The 14,940-nt window shown below is 38.2% G+C and overlaps 1 protein-coding gene across 6 annotated transcripts in view; it reads left to right on the top strand.

Annotated features, from left to right (window-relative positions):
- The window catches only part of KIF6 (kinesin family member 6), a 518,420-nt gene that overhangs the window by 232,432 nt on the left and 271,048 nt on the right, over nucleotides 1–14,940 (top strand). For 5 of the 6 annotated variants that reach the window (XM_059177857.1, XM_059177858.1, XM_059177861.1 and 2 more), the window contains 3 exons: nucleotides 2,878–3,021; nucleotides 4,024–4,110; nucleotides 14,476–14,579. In XM_059177857.1, the coding sequence (XP_059033840.1) occupies nucleotides 2,878–3,021; nucleotides 4,024–4,110; nucleotides 14,476–14,579 (335 nt within the window). The remainder of the gene's footprint in view (nucleotides 1–2,877; nucleotides 3,022–4,023; nucleotides 4,111–14,475; nucleotides 14,580–14,940) is intronic. The other variant, XM_059177860.1, reaches the window with a different exon arrangement.

The following is a 14,940-nucleotide window of genomic DNA, read 5'->3' as shown; positions in this document are numbered from 1 at the left end:
AACAGTGAGGCCAATGTGGGCTGTGAAAGGAAAGCACAATAGAAGATGAGGACAGATAGGTAGACAGGGACTAGATCATGCAGGAGTTGGGTCATTATGGTGTTTCAGGAAGCTACGGGAAGGTTGTAAGCAGTGAAGTGACTTGAAGTAACTTATATTTTGTAAAGATTTCTCTGCAGAGAGTAGATCAAAGGGAGGTGAGGGGTGTGGTGGGCAAAAAGAGAAACAAGGATAAGTCAAAGCCTTGTATAGCTGTCCAAGGAAGGAGTGATGGAGGCTTGACCTGGAGTGGTGACAGAAGAAGTGGGAAAAGTGGCCCAATTCTGGGCATGCTGTTTAGGTAAAACAAATAGAAATAACTAGTGGATTAGATGTCAGAAATGAGGGGAAATAAGGATGATGTGCAGGGTTTTGACCTGAGCCAGTAGGTGGATGGTGGTGCCATCAGTAATGATGGGTAAAACCCAGAAAAGAATCAGATTTGTGTGGAGAGGGGAGAGACGGTCAAGAATAGACATTCAAGTGGAGATTTAGGGTTGCCACAGAGAGAGCAGCTCAGGGGGAAGCTGATGGTATAAATTGGGGAGATAGCAGGATATATGTGTATATATGTATTTAAGGGGATTGGATGAGATTCCATATGGAGAGAGTATAGATAAGAATGAGAAACCCTGGAGTATTCCAATGTCTATAACTTAGGAAGAAGGAAAGGAAGCATTCATTAACTAATGTTTGAGAAAAGATGAAAACCAGGGAAATGTGATGTCCTGGTTACCAATGAATAAAGTGTTTCCAAAAGGATGCAGAGAGTACCTGTGTTGAATGCTTACTCGACTCAGAAGTCTAATAAGATGGCCATAAATACTTTGGGTATAGCAGGGGACTGCTGAAAACCTTAGGAAGAGCCATCTTGGTTTTTAGACTAGAGGACACACAGGATGGGAATGATCCAGGTGAGAGAGAGAAATTGATGCAGAAATAAAGGGGTAAAAGGTACAGATGTAGTGAAAAGAAGGGCCATCTGTACCCCAATGTTCATAGCAGCAATGGCCATGGTCACCAAATGTGGAAAGAACCAAGATGCCCTTCACCAGACGAATGAATAAGGAAGATGTGGTCCATATACACTATGGAGTATTATGCCTCCATCAGTAAGGATGAATACCCCACTTTTGTAGCAACATGGATGGGACTAGAAGAGATTATGCTGAGTGAAATAAGTCAAGCAGAGAGAGTCAATTATCCTATGGTTTTACTTACTTGTGGAGCATAACAAATAACATGGAGGACATGGGGAGATGGAGAGGAGAACGGGGTTGAGGGAAATTGGAAGGGGAGGTGAACCATGAGAGACTATGGACTCTGAAAAACAACCTGAGGGTTTTGAAGGGGTGGGAGGTGGGAGGTTGGGGGAGCCAGGTGGTGGGTATTAAGGAGGGCACAGATTGCATAGAGCGCTGGGTGTGGTGCAAAAAACAATAAATACTGTTACGCTGAAAAGAAATTAAAAAAAAAAAAAAGAAGTAAAGGGGTAATTGTAGGAGCAAGGTAAGTGAGAAGAGAAGAGGGAGAGGATGAAGGGCTAACCTTAGAAGGAGCAGTTTGGTGACACAGGAAGGGCAGAGTGAGACATTTAATGATGGGACGGGAGATGGTTCTGGTCAGGCTGCTCCCTTCTAATGGAAGGGTGTGTGACAATCAAGCTAAGACTAAAGGCAGGGAGGGAAGGCTGGATGGAGGTCTGAAACAAAAGGATAAAATATGAAATCCTCATTTCTGAGATTGGAGAAGTAATTTTTGGGAGAAATGATCAGTAATTTTTGGGAGAAATAAAATCTGTGGTCATGAATTTAAAGCAGGACCTGTGGTATTATGTGTTTTTGCCCCAAACAGCCTTTGAAAACAATTTTGTTTTATAAACCAGGAGGGTAGAAGAAGTTCTGTTGGTGGGGATTACACACCTGAGGGGAGGGAAGGTTAGAACAATGGTAGGTGTTAGCCGAGGTAATTTTCAAGGGTCTGGGCCTCATGATGCCTCTGAAGTCACATCTGTGGGTGCCTTGTTCCTGATGCTTGGGATGGACATCCTAGCACTGGGTTCATCTTCCCAGGAAAACCCTGAAGCCCTAGTGGCTCCCTTTGGGCAGCAGCCTTTCATCCAGCTGGTACCTTCCTATTAAATGAAGAGTAAGATGAGTGAGACTTAGTTGACCCAACATAAACTTACCCCCATCACTTAGACTGGTAGCAGCCATTCACACAGCACTGAGCTAGCTGGCTGCTTCTCAAAATTTGTGCATTTTAACTCAGTCACTCCAACTCCCTGTGAGGTAGCTGTTATCCGTTCTCTGTTTTACAGTTGAGGACACTGAGGCAGGGATGTTGAGTGACATGCCCTAGTAAGGCTAGAATTTGGACCTGGACAATGTAATACCAGATTCTTGAGTCTCCATCACTAACCCCTACTGTCTCTCATAGTTCTTTACTGCTCTGCCTCTTCTACCTTGAAGATGGGTCATAGAAATCAATTTTGGTGGGGATTTTAAAACTCTGGCATGATTTACTCTTGAGTTTTACATGAATATTCCAATGGCCAAAGACAGGATAATAATGTATCCTTTTCTATGCCAAGTTATATCCTCTCTCCAAAAATTACAGTGTTCACAGTGGTATGTTTTTGTTAAGTTTACTTCCCTCCATCTTCACCATTAGTGTACCAAATCATGTTAAAATATTTATTATGAGCCCAGGTTTTAGATGTCACCCTGCAATCAGTTATGATTTCTGTTTGAATTTTCACTGCAGTTGCATTTTAGCTGAGCGTAAGATGTGCATTTTCTGTTAATCTAATGCCATTATTTTTCTGCCACACCACAGGTGATCATTGCTCTTTCCGAAAAACACCGTGCACACATTCCCTACAGGAACTCCATGATGACCAGTGTCCTAAGGGACAGTTTGGGAGGGAACTGCATGACAACCATGATTGCAACACTCTCTTTAGAGAAAAGGAATATTGACGTATGTTGGTTCTTTCCAGAGATCTCAGTCTGAGTTTCAGTAGCCAGTGTCTGAGATGGCACTGAAGGTCCCGGGAGGGTTTTCATCTTTTCAGCCAGGTTGGGGCATGCTTTGAGATATAAAACACAATGAGGGACCAAACCTCCAAATGAGGAAGTTTTGCTCTAGAACATCAGTTTAATTATTATTATTTTTTTTTTGGCCTAATAAAATTGTGAACCCTGCAGAGTTCACAGCTTTGGCTGGTTGGCCAGCATTATAATTACCCCCATTTGAGAATGGACTTCACACAGTCCAGGATGGTGGGAAGAAGGCTCAGATACAGATTTTGGGAAGCCTCCTGCTGGGTTAGTTATCTTGGCCAGAGGATATAAGAAAGGAGATCCATTAGCTGCTTTTCTGTTTAGCTCTTGATTACTAAGATGTCCCTAGACCTGTCACTGAGTTCAGTGTACAGGATACTTTATCAAGGCCTGGCTACTGACTGACTTTCCTGGGTTGCTTTAGACTCAACTTCATGTTTTATGCATTGCAGTCCAATTCTTAGAATTTCAGAATTTCTCTAGAAGAGGAAAATAAGAAGTGGCAGGACATCTTCCAAAACGAGGCCAACCCCTAAGTGCATTCTAAGATGTCTTGCAAAGCCTCTTTCTGGCCTGTTACAAATGTTTATTTTGTAGTCATTCAAGTTATAATAGTATCTGCCATAATTATGATTTCTATCTGGGGCTCTGATTTCATAGATCAGTAGTTGAAAAATAACATAAGTTGCCATGTAGGACCTCATGATCTCCCACATGTTTACCATGGATCATTTTATTAGGCCAAAATAAAATTTTAATTAAACTGATGTTCTAGAGCAAAACTTCCTCATTTGGAGGTTTGGTCCCTCATTGTGTTTTATACACATCACTCTTTAGATGTGCTTCTTTCTTCTGTGAACAAAAATGAAGGGTTATCTTTCTAAGCCATAACATTTTAAGGAGTTATTTTGCTTTACAGGAGTCAATATCTACCTGCAGATTTGCACAACGAGTGGCACTCATAAAGAATGAAGCTGTTCTTAATGAAGAAATCGATCCCAGATTGGTAAGCAACTTTGAACTTACTACGTTGGAAGAAAAATCAAAGTGGATTAAAGATTAGCAAAACTCAAGAGGCACATCCTTCATACCAGGCAGTGTTCTAAGTATTAGAAACCTATTAATTTATTGAATTCTCACAACAAGTTTTAGAGTAGATGTCATCCCCATCCCTGCTTTACAGATGACAAAACTGAGGCCCAGAAATATTAACTAACTTGCTGAGAGTCACAGCCCCCATAAGTGGCAGAGCCGGGATTTAGGTACAGACGGTCTGACCCAAGGACCTGGCAGCTGCAGTCCCCTCAGTCCGCTCCTGAGATAGTGCAGTGAGTCCTGAGGATGCATGGGACTTGATCAGGGCCAGTTCTATTTACATGCAGGTGGTAGCCTTTCAGAAAACTTCAGTTGAAGTTTCTAGAGATAATAATAAAAATAGACCATCTTCTATAAAAGCTAACAGAGGAAAACGAAGTTCTAATGGTTATTAAGTAAAACCGTATTTTTTACAACTTCCCTGCTGCTTATTTTAGAGATTAGAAAAAAATTAATCAGTGGGGTCCCTGAGTGGCTCTGTCTGTTAACCATCCAACTCTTGATTTCAGCTCAGGTCATGATCTTAGGGTTGAGGGATTGAGTCCTATGTTGGGCTCCATGCTCAGTGGGGAGTATGCTTGAGATTCTCTGTCTCCCTCTCCCTCTGCCCCTCCTCCTGCTCCCTCACTTTCTATCCCTCTCAAAATAAATAAACAAGTCTTTAAAAAACTTAATCATTAGTTGGGTCCATGGAAAAATAGCTGAACTTCTAGTTCTCCAACAATGAATCCTGCTTTATCAGAGTGCTTATTTATTTATTTATTTATTTATTCATTTGAGAGAGGTACAGAGATAGAGATAGAGCACAAGCAGGGGGAGAGCCAGAGGAAGAGAGAGAAGCAGACTCCCCACTGAGCTGGGGGCCCGATGTGGGGCTCCATCCCAGGACCTGGGGATCACGACCTAAGCCAAAGGCAGATGCTTAACCATCTGAGTCACCCAGGCACTCCTATCAGAGTGCTTTTTTAAAGCAAAAATATTTGCAAGTTCCATGACTCAGATCCTCATTTTAAATGCAGATGTTTTTTCTCTGTTTTGTTAGTCTTCTCTAAATGAAATACAACATGAAATCAACTTATGCCAACATTGAAAATGTAGAAATAAAATATTTTAATTTTATACATTCCCAAATTAAGATTATATTACTTTCCAGATCACTCAGTTTTTAAAAATTTTCTCTAGAACATAAGCTGGTGTAGGCTTAGCAGTATGCATTATAAAAAGGGTGTGAAATCTCACCAACAGTGCTTCATTTATAAATTCCTCAAATTCCAAAATAATAATAATAATAACCTTCTAAATTCACTGTTACCCATATTAATTATTTCCTTCTGATTGTTTGCCGTGTCTCCCTGAAATCATTGTGCTGAAGTATAGAGGCAAAGGAGGTTAAAAGGATAGTGGAGTTATTTGTTTTACCCCGCTTGTCTCAGGAGCTTGAGCTGCCCAGCTGGAAATCTCTTCTGGAGAAACCAAGTGGGTGATGCAGGGTCTCTTTCCAGCACAGACCCTGCTCAGACACCTGCAACACACAGTGCCCCCACTGGAAGAAGGAGTTGGAATTCAAAGGCTTGAGTCAAGTGGAAGGAAACACATAGGATGAATTTTTCTGCCATCCCCACCTCCCCAGCAAACAGCCCTGTTGTATCACAGAACAACCCGAGAAAGACAGCCATGAGTCATTAGCCTGAAGACAAAAATTAGAGCATAACTGAAGGAAAATAAACATATTAAATGCTGGAGGGTTTTTTTTTTCTTTAAATTAGGCTAGAGAGACTTTGAAGTTACTTGAGGAATGTGAAGAAAGGTGAGCATTGTCATGTGTTTGATGTATGACTGCAAAATATGTAAAGAAGAGAGAAATCTGAATCAAAGCTGACAGCTGTTAATTGAATAAATATTGAGGTCTTCCATGTTAATTTTAGCCATTCTGACTGGTGTAGGGTATCTCATTATGGTTTTTATTTGTATTTTCCTGGTGCCAAGTGACACTGAGTGTTTTTTCATAGGTCTGTTGGCCATTTCTATGTCTTCTTTGGAGAAATTATTTTTCCGGTCTTCTGCCCATTTCTTGATTGGATAATTTGTTTTCTGGGTGTTGAGTTTGATAAGTCCTTTATAGATATTGGATACCAGCCCTTTATCTAATATGTCATTTGCAAATATCTTCTCCCATTCTGTGGGTTGCCTCTTAGTTTTGTTGACTATTTCCTTTGCTGTGAAGAAGCTTTTTATCTCAATGAAGTCCCAATAGTTCATTTTTCCTTTTGTTTCCCTTGCCTTTGGAGATGTGTCTAGCAAGAAGTTGCTGCAGCTAAGGTCAAAGAGTTTGCTGCCTATGTTCTCCTCTAGGATTTTGATGGATTTCTGCCTCACATTTAGGTCTTTCATCCATTTTGAGTTTATCTTTGTGTATGGTGTAAGAAAACGGTCCAGTTTCTTTTGTGAAGTGATGAGCTGATGAGCACTGGATGTTATATGCAACCGATAAATTATTGAACATTATATCTGAAACTAATGATGTACTATGTGTTGGCTTATTGAATCTAAATAAGAAATAAAGTAAGATTTGTTATATATATATATATATATATATATATATATATATAGAGAGAGAGAGAGAGAGAGAGAGAGATATCTTCTGGTGTAAAACAATCTATAATTGATAAGTGTTATCTCCCATTCTCTTTTATAATGGCTTCAAAAAACTGACATTACTATTCATGACTTTATGGACAGAGCTTTTCTGAAGCACAGGTGACAATTGCAAATTTGTCCTCAAAACCACCCAAAACACAATTTGGAGGGGATTCCCAATATATAGCTCTCAGAATCCAATGGCACACATGAAACCAGCCCTCTAAGATCAGGATCACCAGGATTTTGACTTGCTTTCTTTACAAATCTCATTAAGACAAGGTGATAAAAGAATTATAAAGAGGCCAGAGTCTGTGGTGACTCAGCATGGGCCAAAATCTTCTATGGATGGCTCTCATTCCAAAGTTTCTACAGCAATTTGATGGGAGGTATGATTGTAATAATCTCAAAATCATGAAAGTTGGCTTAGTTTTGAGATTTCTGCTCAGTGACAGAAGTTAATTTGGTTGTTATATTTGACTTTGAATGCCTTAGCAGATTAGAAAATATGACATCAATATTAATTTGGGGGTGAAGGGAAGGAGATACAAATGAATAACTCACATAATTCCTGTCTGAGAATTTTCACTGTGCAGAGCTGGATGATTCTGACCATGTTTTTGAAAAGAAGCAAATAACCAAAACCCACCCTATCCTGTGCATTTAAATGAAATTCCAGGAGAACTGACATGTTCAAAATACTCAGTGTCCCATTCTTTGGAAATTCTGGTCCTGTCAATATGTCAGAGATAATAGGAACCCTACCTATATATAAAATTTAACAAGTACTTTTGAAATGTATGTCTGAGGTTGAATGAGTGAAGGGAATTCTCCAGGGCTCAGAAACCAAGCTGAGGCTGCAGTTGTCCTGGAGTAGAGGGATGAAGGGAATTGTAAGAAAGCCATCAAATATGGAGCCCTGGAACCTTGGAAGATGGGCAATGAACATATGTTCTCTGCTTCTCAATATGAAACTGGTGAAAGGGTGAACCAGATAGGAAAAAATCTGCCAGTTGGCATAGGGAGATGCTAGGGAAGCTTATCTGCCTTAGCCTGGGCTTCAGGTGGAGCAAAAGTTGGTTTCTCTGCAAGTTTTAAATCCTAAGCCTCTGCTTCCCATGACTTCAAAGTTCAAATTTACAAACTCCCTTGGTCTAATGGACCCCAAGCCAAGAAGTTAGAAAAATAAGCACTAAAATAAATTCAAAAGAGTAGAAAGACAGAAATGAAAAAGTGTAAAAATGAGCAAAAACAAAACCCAAAGCAAAGATACAGTAGAAAGGAGTAACCAAAACTGAAGTTGACTTTTAATCTATTAATAAAATGAACAAACCTCTGGAAAGATTAATGAAGAAAGGAATAAAGAAGGCAGAAATTGACCCAGTATTTGGAATGTAAAGAAGACTTAACCATAGGTACAACAGATAGCTTAAAATAATAGTAAGGTATTTTGAATGACTTTATTGGCAGTAAATTTAAAAGCAAAAATGGACAATTTCCTTTAAAAGCAACATTGAAGCTAATGCAAGAAGAATTTATTTTATTATTTTAATTTTTAAGAAGAATTTTTAAAAACATGAATATATCTATGACTATTAAATAGATTTAGTACTAACAGAGGTACCAAAGGGAGAGAAAGACAAAGAGAAAGAGAGAAAGAGGAAGGAAAGAATGGAGGAAAGTGGGGAAGGAGGGAAAGAAGACAGGAAGAAAGGAAGGATGGAGCAGACCCCATGTTGTTTTTAAGTTTATCAAATATTGAAGGAAGAATATAAGTTTAAATCAGTCTGCCAATTCTTCTTTTAGGAACTTTGCATTATGATTATTAATATGTGGTATCATGAGCTAGTTGGGTTTATTTGGGGAATTGAAAGATAATGTGTCATTAGAAAACATTTTAGTGTATATAACAAAAGAAAAAGAGCCATGGGAAAAATAAACACCAAATTTTAGGTAATGCTAACAAGAGATTTATTTAGAGAAAGCTATACAGAGGTTCAGGCTTCAAAAGCATCTGTAATGTTTTATTTCTTATGCTACATAGTAGGTATAATGGTGTTCACTTAAGCTAAGTAGTGGGTTTACAAGGTACCCTTTATATATCTTTTTGTATATCTGAAGTAGTTTATACTAAATAAGAAGTCACATGAATGAAGGTGATTCATAACAGTCACAGTTAAAAAGAGAAAAATTATATGCTTACATCACTAGATGCAGAAGAGATATTTTTAGCATTAAACATTCATCCATAGTTTGAAAAGACTCATCAAACTATAAATATCAGTGAACAGCCTTAAAGTGATTAAGGCTATCAACCAAAAACTACAGCAAACATTTTGAAGGTGAAATGTTAGAAGGAATAAGGTAAGAATGAACGTCTGAAGCATTATACTTGGAAGTTCTAGCTAGGAAAGAGACAATTAAAAAATAAAAGGTATGAGGATTTGAAAAGGAGGAAACATTTGTCATTACTTGCAAACAATTTGATTGCTTATATTGAACACCTAAAAATATTTAATGATAAACAGAACCAAACAATGTCCATATATAAAAATTAATTGCCTTCCTATAAATGAAAAGGTAACAATTAGAAAATACAATTTGACAAAAACTTCATTAATAGTAGCAACAAAACTCCATGGGATGCAAGCATGGTTCATTCACAAATCAACCAATGTGATAGAACAAATCAATAAGAGAAGAGCGAAGAACCACATGGTCCTCTCGATGCAGAAAAAGCATTTGACAAGATACAACATCCGTTCCTGATTAAAATGATTCAAACTATAGGGTTAGAGGGAACATTCCTCAACTTCATAAATCTATCTATGAAAAACCCACAGTGAATATCATCCTCAGTGGGGAAAAGCTGACAGCCTTCCCTTTAAGATCAGAAGCATGACAAGGATGCCCACTTTCGCCACCATTACTCAACATAGTACCAGAAGTCCTAGCAACAGCAATCAGACAACAAAAAGAAATAAAAGGTGTTCAGATTGGCAATGAAGAAGTCAAACTCTCTTTCCAGAGATGACATAATACTTTATATGGAAAACCCAAAAGACTCCACCCCCAAACTGCTAGAACTCATACAGCAATTCAACAATGTGGCAGGATACAAAATCAATGTACAGAAATCAGTTGCTTTCTTATACACTAACAATGAAAATAGAGAAAGGGATATTAGAGAATCAGTTCCATTTACTATAGCACCAAGAACCATAAGATACCTGGGAATAGCCCTAACTAAAGACGTAAAGGATCTGTATTCGAAGAAGAAATTGAAGAAGACACAAAAAGATGGAAGACCATTCCATGCTCATGGATTGGAAGAATAAACATTGTTACAATGTCTATACCACTTAGAGCAATCTATACTTTCAAAACCATCCCGATCTAAATTCCACTGGCATTTTTCAAAGTGCTGGAACAAACAATCCTAAAATTTGTATGAAACCAGAAGAGACCCCGAGTTCCTAGGGAAATGTTGAAAAAGATAAACAATCAGACAATCAGACAACAAAGAGAAATAAAACGTATCCAAATTGGCAATGAAGAAATCAAACTCTCTCTATTCACAGATGACATGATTCTTTATATGGAAAACCCAAAAGACTCCACCCCCAAACTACTAGAACTCATACAGCAATTCAGCAACGTGGCAGGATACAAAGTCAATGTGCAGAAATCAGTGGCTTTCTTATACACTAACAATGAAGATACAGAAAGGGAAATTAGAGAATCAGTTCTATTTACTATAGCACCAAGAACCATAAGATACCTAGGAATATACCTAACCAAAGAGGTAAAGGATCTGTACTCAAGGAACCACAGAACACTCATGAAAGAAATTGAAGAAGACACAAAATGATGGAAGACCATTCCATGCTCTTGGATCAGAAGAATAAACATTGTTAAAATGTCTATACTGCCTAGAGCAATCTATACTTTTAATGCCATTCCAATCAAAATTCCACCAGTATTCTTCAAAAAGCTGGAGCAAATAATCCTAAAATTTGTATGGAATCAGAAGAGACCCCGAATCGCGAAGGAAATGTTGAAAAACAAAAATAAAGCTGGGGGCATCACGTTACCTGATTTCAAGCTTTATTACAAAGCTGTGATCACCAAGACAGCATGGTACTGGCATAAAAACAAACACATAGACCAGTGGAACAGAGTAGAGAGCCCAGATATGGACCCTCAACTCTATGGTCAATTAATCTTCGACAAAACAGGAAAAATACAGTGGAAAAAAGACAGTCTCTTCAATAAATGGTGCTGGGAAAACTGGGCAGCTATATGTAGAAGAATGAAACTCAGCCATTCTCTTACACCGTACACAAAGATAAACTCAAAATGGATAAAAGACCTCAATGTGAGACAGGAATCCATCAGAATCCTAGAGGAGAACATAGGCAATAATCTCTTCGATATCAGCCACAGCAACTTCTTTCAAGATATGTCTCCAAAGGTAAAGGAAACAAAAGTGAAAATAAACTTTTGGGACTTCATCAAAATCAAAAGCTTCTGCACAGCAAAGGAAACAGTCAAAAAAACAAAGAGGCAACCCATGGAATGGGAGAAGATATTTGCAAATGACACTACAGACAAAAGGTTGATATCCAGGATCTATAAAGAACTCCTCAAACTCAACACACACAAAACAGACAAGCATATCAAAAAATGGGCAGAAGATATGAACAGACACTTCTCCAATCAAGACATACAAATAGCTATCAGACACATGAAAAAATGTTCATCATCACTAGCCCTCAGGGAGATTCAAATCAAAACCACATTGAGATATCACCTTACACCAGTTAGAATGGCCAAAATTAACAAGACAGGAAACAACATGTGCTGGAGGGGATGTGGAGAAAGGGGAACCCTCTTACACTGTTGGTGGGAGTGCAAGTTGGTGCAGCCTCTTTGGAAAACAGTGTGGAGGTTTCTCAAGAAATTAAAAATAGAACTTCCCTATGACCCTGCCATTGCCCACCTGGGTATTTTCCCCAAACATACAGATGTAGTGAAAAGAAGGGCCATCTGTACCCCAATGGCCACGGTCGCCAAACTATGGAAAGAACCAAGATGCCCTTCAATGGACGAATGGATAAAGAAGATATGGCCCATATATACAATGGAGTATTATGTCTTCATCAGAAAGGATGAATATCCAACTTATATCAATATGGATGTGACTGGAAGAGATTATGCTGAGTGAAATATGTCAAGCAGAGAGAGTCAATTATCATATGGTTTCACTTACTTGTAGAGCATAAGGAATAACATGGAGGATATGGGAAGATGGAGAGGAAAAGTGAGTTGGGGGAAATTGGGGGGTGAAACAAACTATGAGAGACTGTGGAGTCTGAGAAACAAACTGAGGGCATCTATTGCCTGGAGCACTGGGTGTGGTGCATAAACAATGAATTTTGGAATATTGAATAGAAATAAAATGAAAAAAAAGCAACAAAAACTAACAATCTAGGGAAAAATCTGATTAAACATATTTTTATAGAGAACATGGTAAATCTTTATTGTAAGGAATCAGTGGAAATCATATTATGTTTGTGGATGAGATGATTCAATGTTATTAATTTGATAAGTCTTACCAAATGACTCTTTTTTAAAAAGATTTTATTTATTTATTTGACTGCAAGAGAGCACAGACAGGGGGAGCAACAGGCAGAGAAAGAGGGGAAAACAGGCTCTCCACTGAGCAGAGTGCCCAATGTGGGGCTCTTTCCCAGGACCCAGATCATGACCTGAGCCAAAGGCTCTTAATCAATTGCCCTTTTAATCAAATTTATTTCTAGTTAAAAATTGAGGAGGACCTTTGGTGGAATTTTATAAGCTGTGCCTCAGACTTCTACAAGAGAACAAATGACCAAGAATAGCCATATCTATTTTGGAAAAGAATAAAATGGTGGGGGCTTATTCTATCTTGATGTCAAAATTTCATAAGCTATAATAATTAAAATAGCATAGTATTGCTGCATGTATAGTCAAGTACATAAATGTTTTTAACCAAGAGCTCAAGAAAAAGACACATTTATATGTAGAAACATGTTATATAACAAAATTATAATAGCAAATCTTACATGGTTAACCATATAAAAAGCGAAATTAGATACATACCTCATACTTTATACAAAAACAAAAGCCTAAATGTGAAAAGCAAAGATTTAAAACTTTTATAAGAACATATAGGAAAATATTCCTATGGTTTTAGGTAAAATGGATTTTAAAAGGCACAAAAATGCAACTCATAATGGAAGAAGTCAATAATAAAATTATATTGAAATTTAAAATCTTTACTTAACAGAAAGAACACCACAAAAAGCAGAACACCTGGGTGGCTCAGTTGGTTAAGCGTGTACCTTTGGCTCAGGTCATGATCTCAGGGACCTGGGATAGAGCCCCACATCAGGTTCCCTGCTCAGTGGGGAGCCTGTTTCTCTGTCTTCCTCTGCCTGTCACTCCCCCTGTTTGTACTCTCAATCTCTCTATCTGACAAATAAATAAATAAAATCTTTGAAAAAATGAAAAACCTGGAATAGACTGGGGAAAAAACATGTACCTTGTGTAAAATTAACAAAGGATTCATATATAAAGAAGCCAGCAGACCAACAAGGAAGAGAAAAACAAGACAATTGAAACATGAGCAAGAATATAATAAATAAGTAATTTACAGAAAAGGAAACCCAAACAGCCAATATACATGTGCAAAGATGATCAACCTCCCTAATAATCAGAAAATGCAGATTAGAACTAAATGAGATACAATTTTACACCTTCTGGACTGGCAAGATTAAAGTGTTTGTCAATACTACATACATAGTGAAGTAAATGTGGGGAAACAGGAACTTGTACATATTGCTTATGCAGAATGTAGGTTTATAAAATGGCTCTGAAGAACAGTTTAACAATATATACTAAAGAGAAGATGCACATACTCTACAACCACACAATTTTATTTCTAAGCACCTCCTATAGAGAAACTCACATATGTGCCCAGAGATTTATAGTGTTAACAGCAACACTGTTTGTAATAGCAAGAGGAAGGAATCCTAAATGTCCATCGACAGGAGACATGGATAAATTGTGATATATTCCTTCACTGAAGTAGTATATTTCCATGCAAATTAATGAACTAGAGCCACATGAAGCAGGATACATAATCCCAAAAACCTAATGTGAGGAAGAAAAAAGCAAGTTACCATTCCACGCAGCATGGTAACATTTACATAGAGTTTAAAGCATGCAGAATGATACCATATATTATTTATAGTTTAATCCATAAAGATGGAGTAAACATATGAAAACATGCAGGGAAATGCTCCCGATGAAATGCAGTACAGTGATCACCTCAAGAGACAGAAAAGAAATAGGAATGAGGGGCTCCAGTTACATAAGCACTGCCTTATTTGTTAAAATGAATTCTAGAATGATTTTGACAAAACATTAAGAATTAACGAAGGCTGGTGGTAGGTACGGGGTGGCTTTTGTATCATTCTCTGTACGTTTTCGCATCCTCTAAATTGCTCGTAATTTTCAAAGATGTTATGTTCTCTGTCACCAAGTTCCCTTTAATGAGGAGTTGACATTTATTCTCCCGCCTTGCCATTTGTAGATGATTATACGCCTACAAAAAGAAATCCAGGAACTGAAGGATGAACTGGCCGTGGTCACTGGGGAGCAGAGGACAGAGGCGCTCACAGACGCAGAGCTCCTTCAGTAAGCCTGCAGACTTGTTTTTGGGTCTTTAACTGTGAAAGTTTGTGTTAACTTCTTTGTTGGCCCCAGTGTTACGAATTCACCTCAAAGCATTAAGGTCTCCTGGGAGAGTCTGAAATTGCATGTAGGCGCCAGTTAAGAGTGGCAGCTTTCCACGAAAAGCTGGCAAAGGCTGGCAATGTTTTTGCCGCCTCAGCTTTGAGGGAGTAAAGAACAGAGCCCATAAAGGATGGGAATAGCCTTCTCATGCCAACTGAAGAGAAGGGCTTGTATAATAGTCATGCAATTTTAAAACATACACACCAAACACTCCTAAGCTGTGGATCTCAGATCTAAAAGGAATTCAAGAAACATCCTTTGT

This window comes from Mustela lutreola, chromosome 6 (assembly GCF_030435805.1).
Source record: "Mustela lutreola isolate mMusLut2 chromosome 6, mMusLut2.pri, whole genome shotgun sequence".
NCBI lineage: Eukaryota > Metazoa > Chordata > Mammalia > Carnivora > Mustelidae > Mustela > Mustela lutreola.
This window is presented reverse-complemented; position numbering and strand designations above follow the sequence as displayed.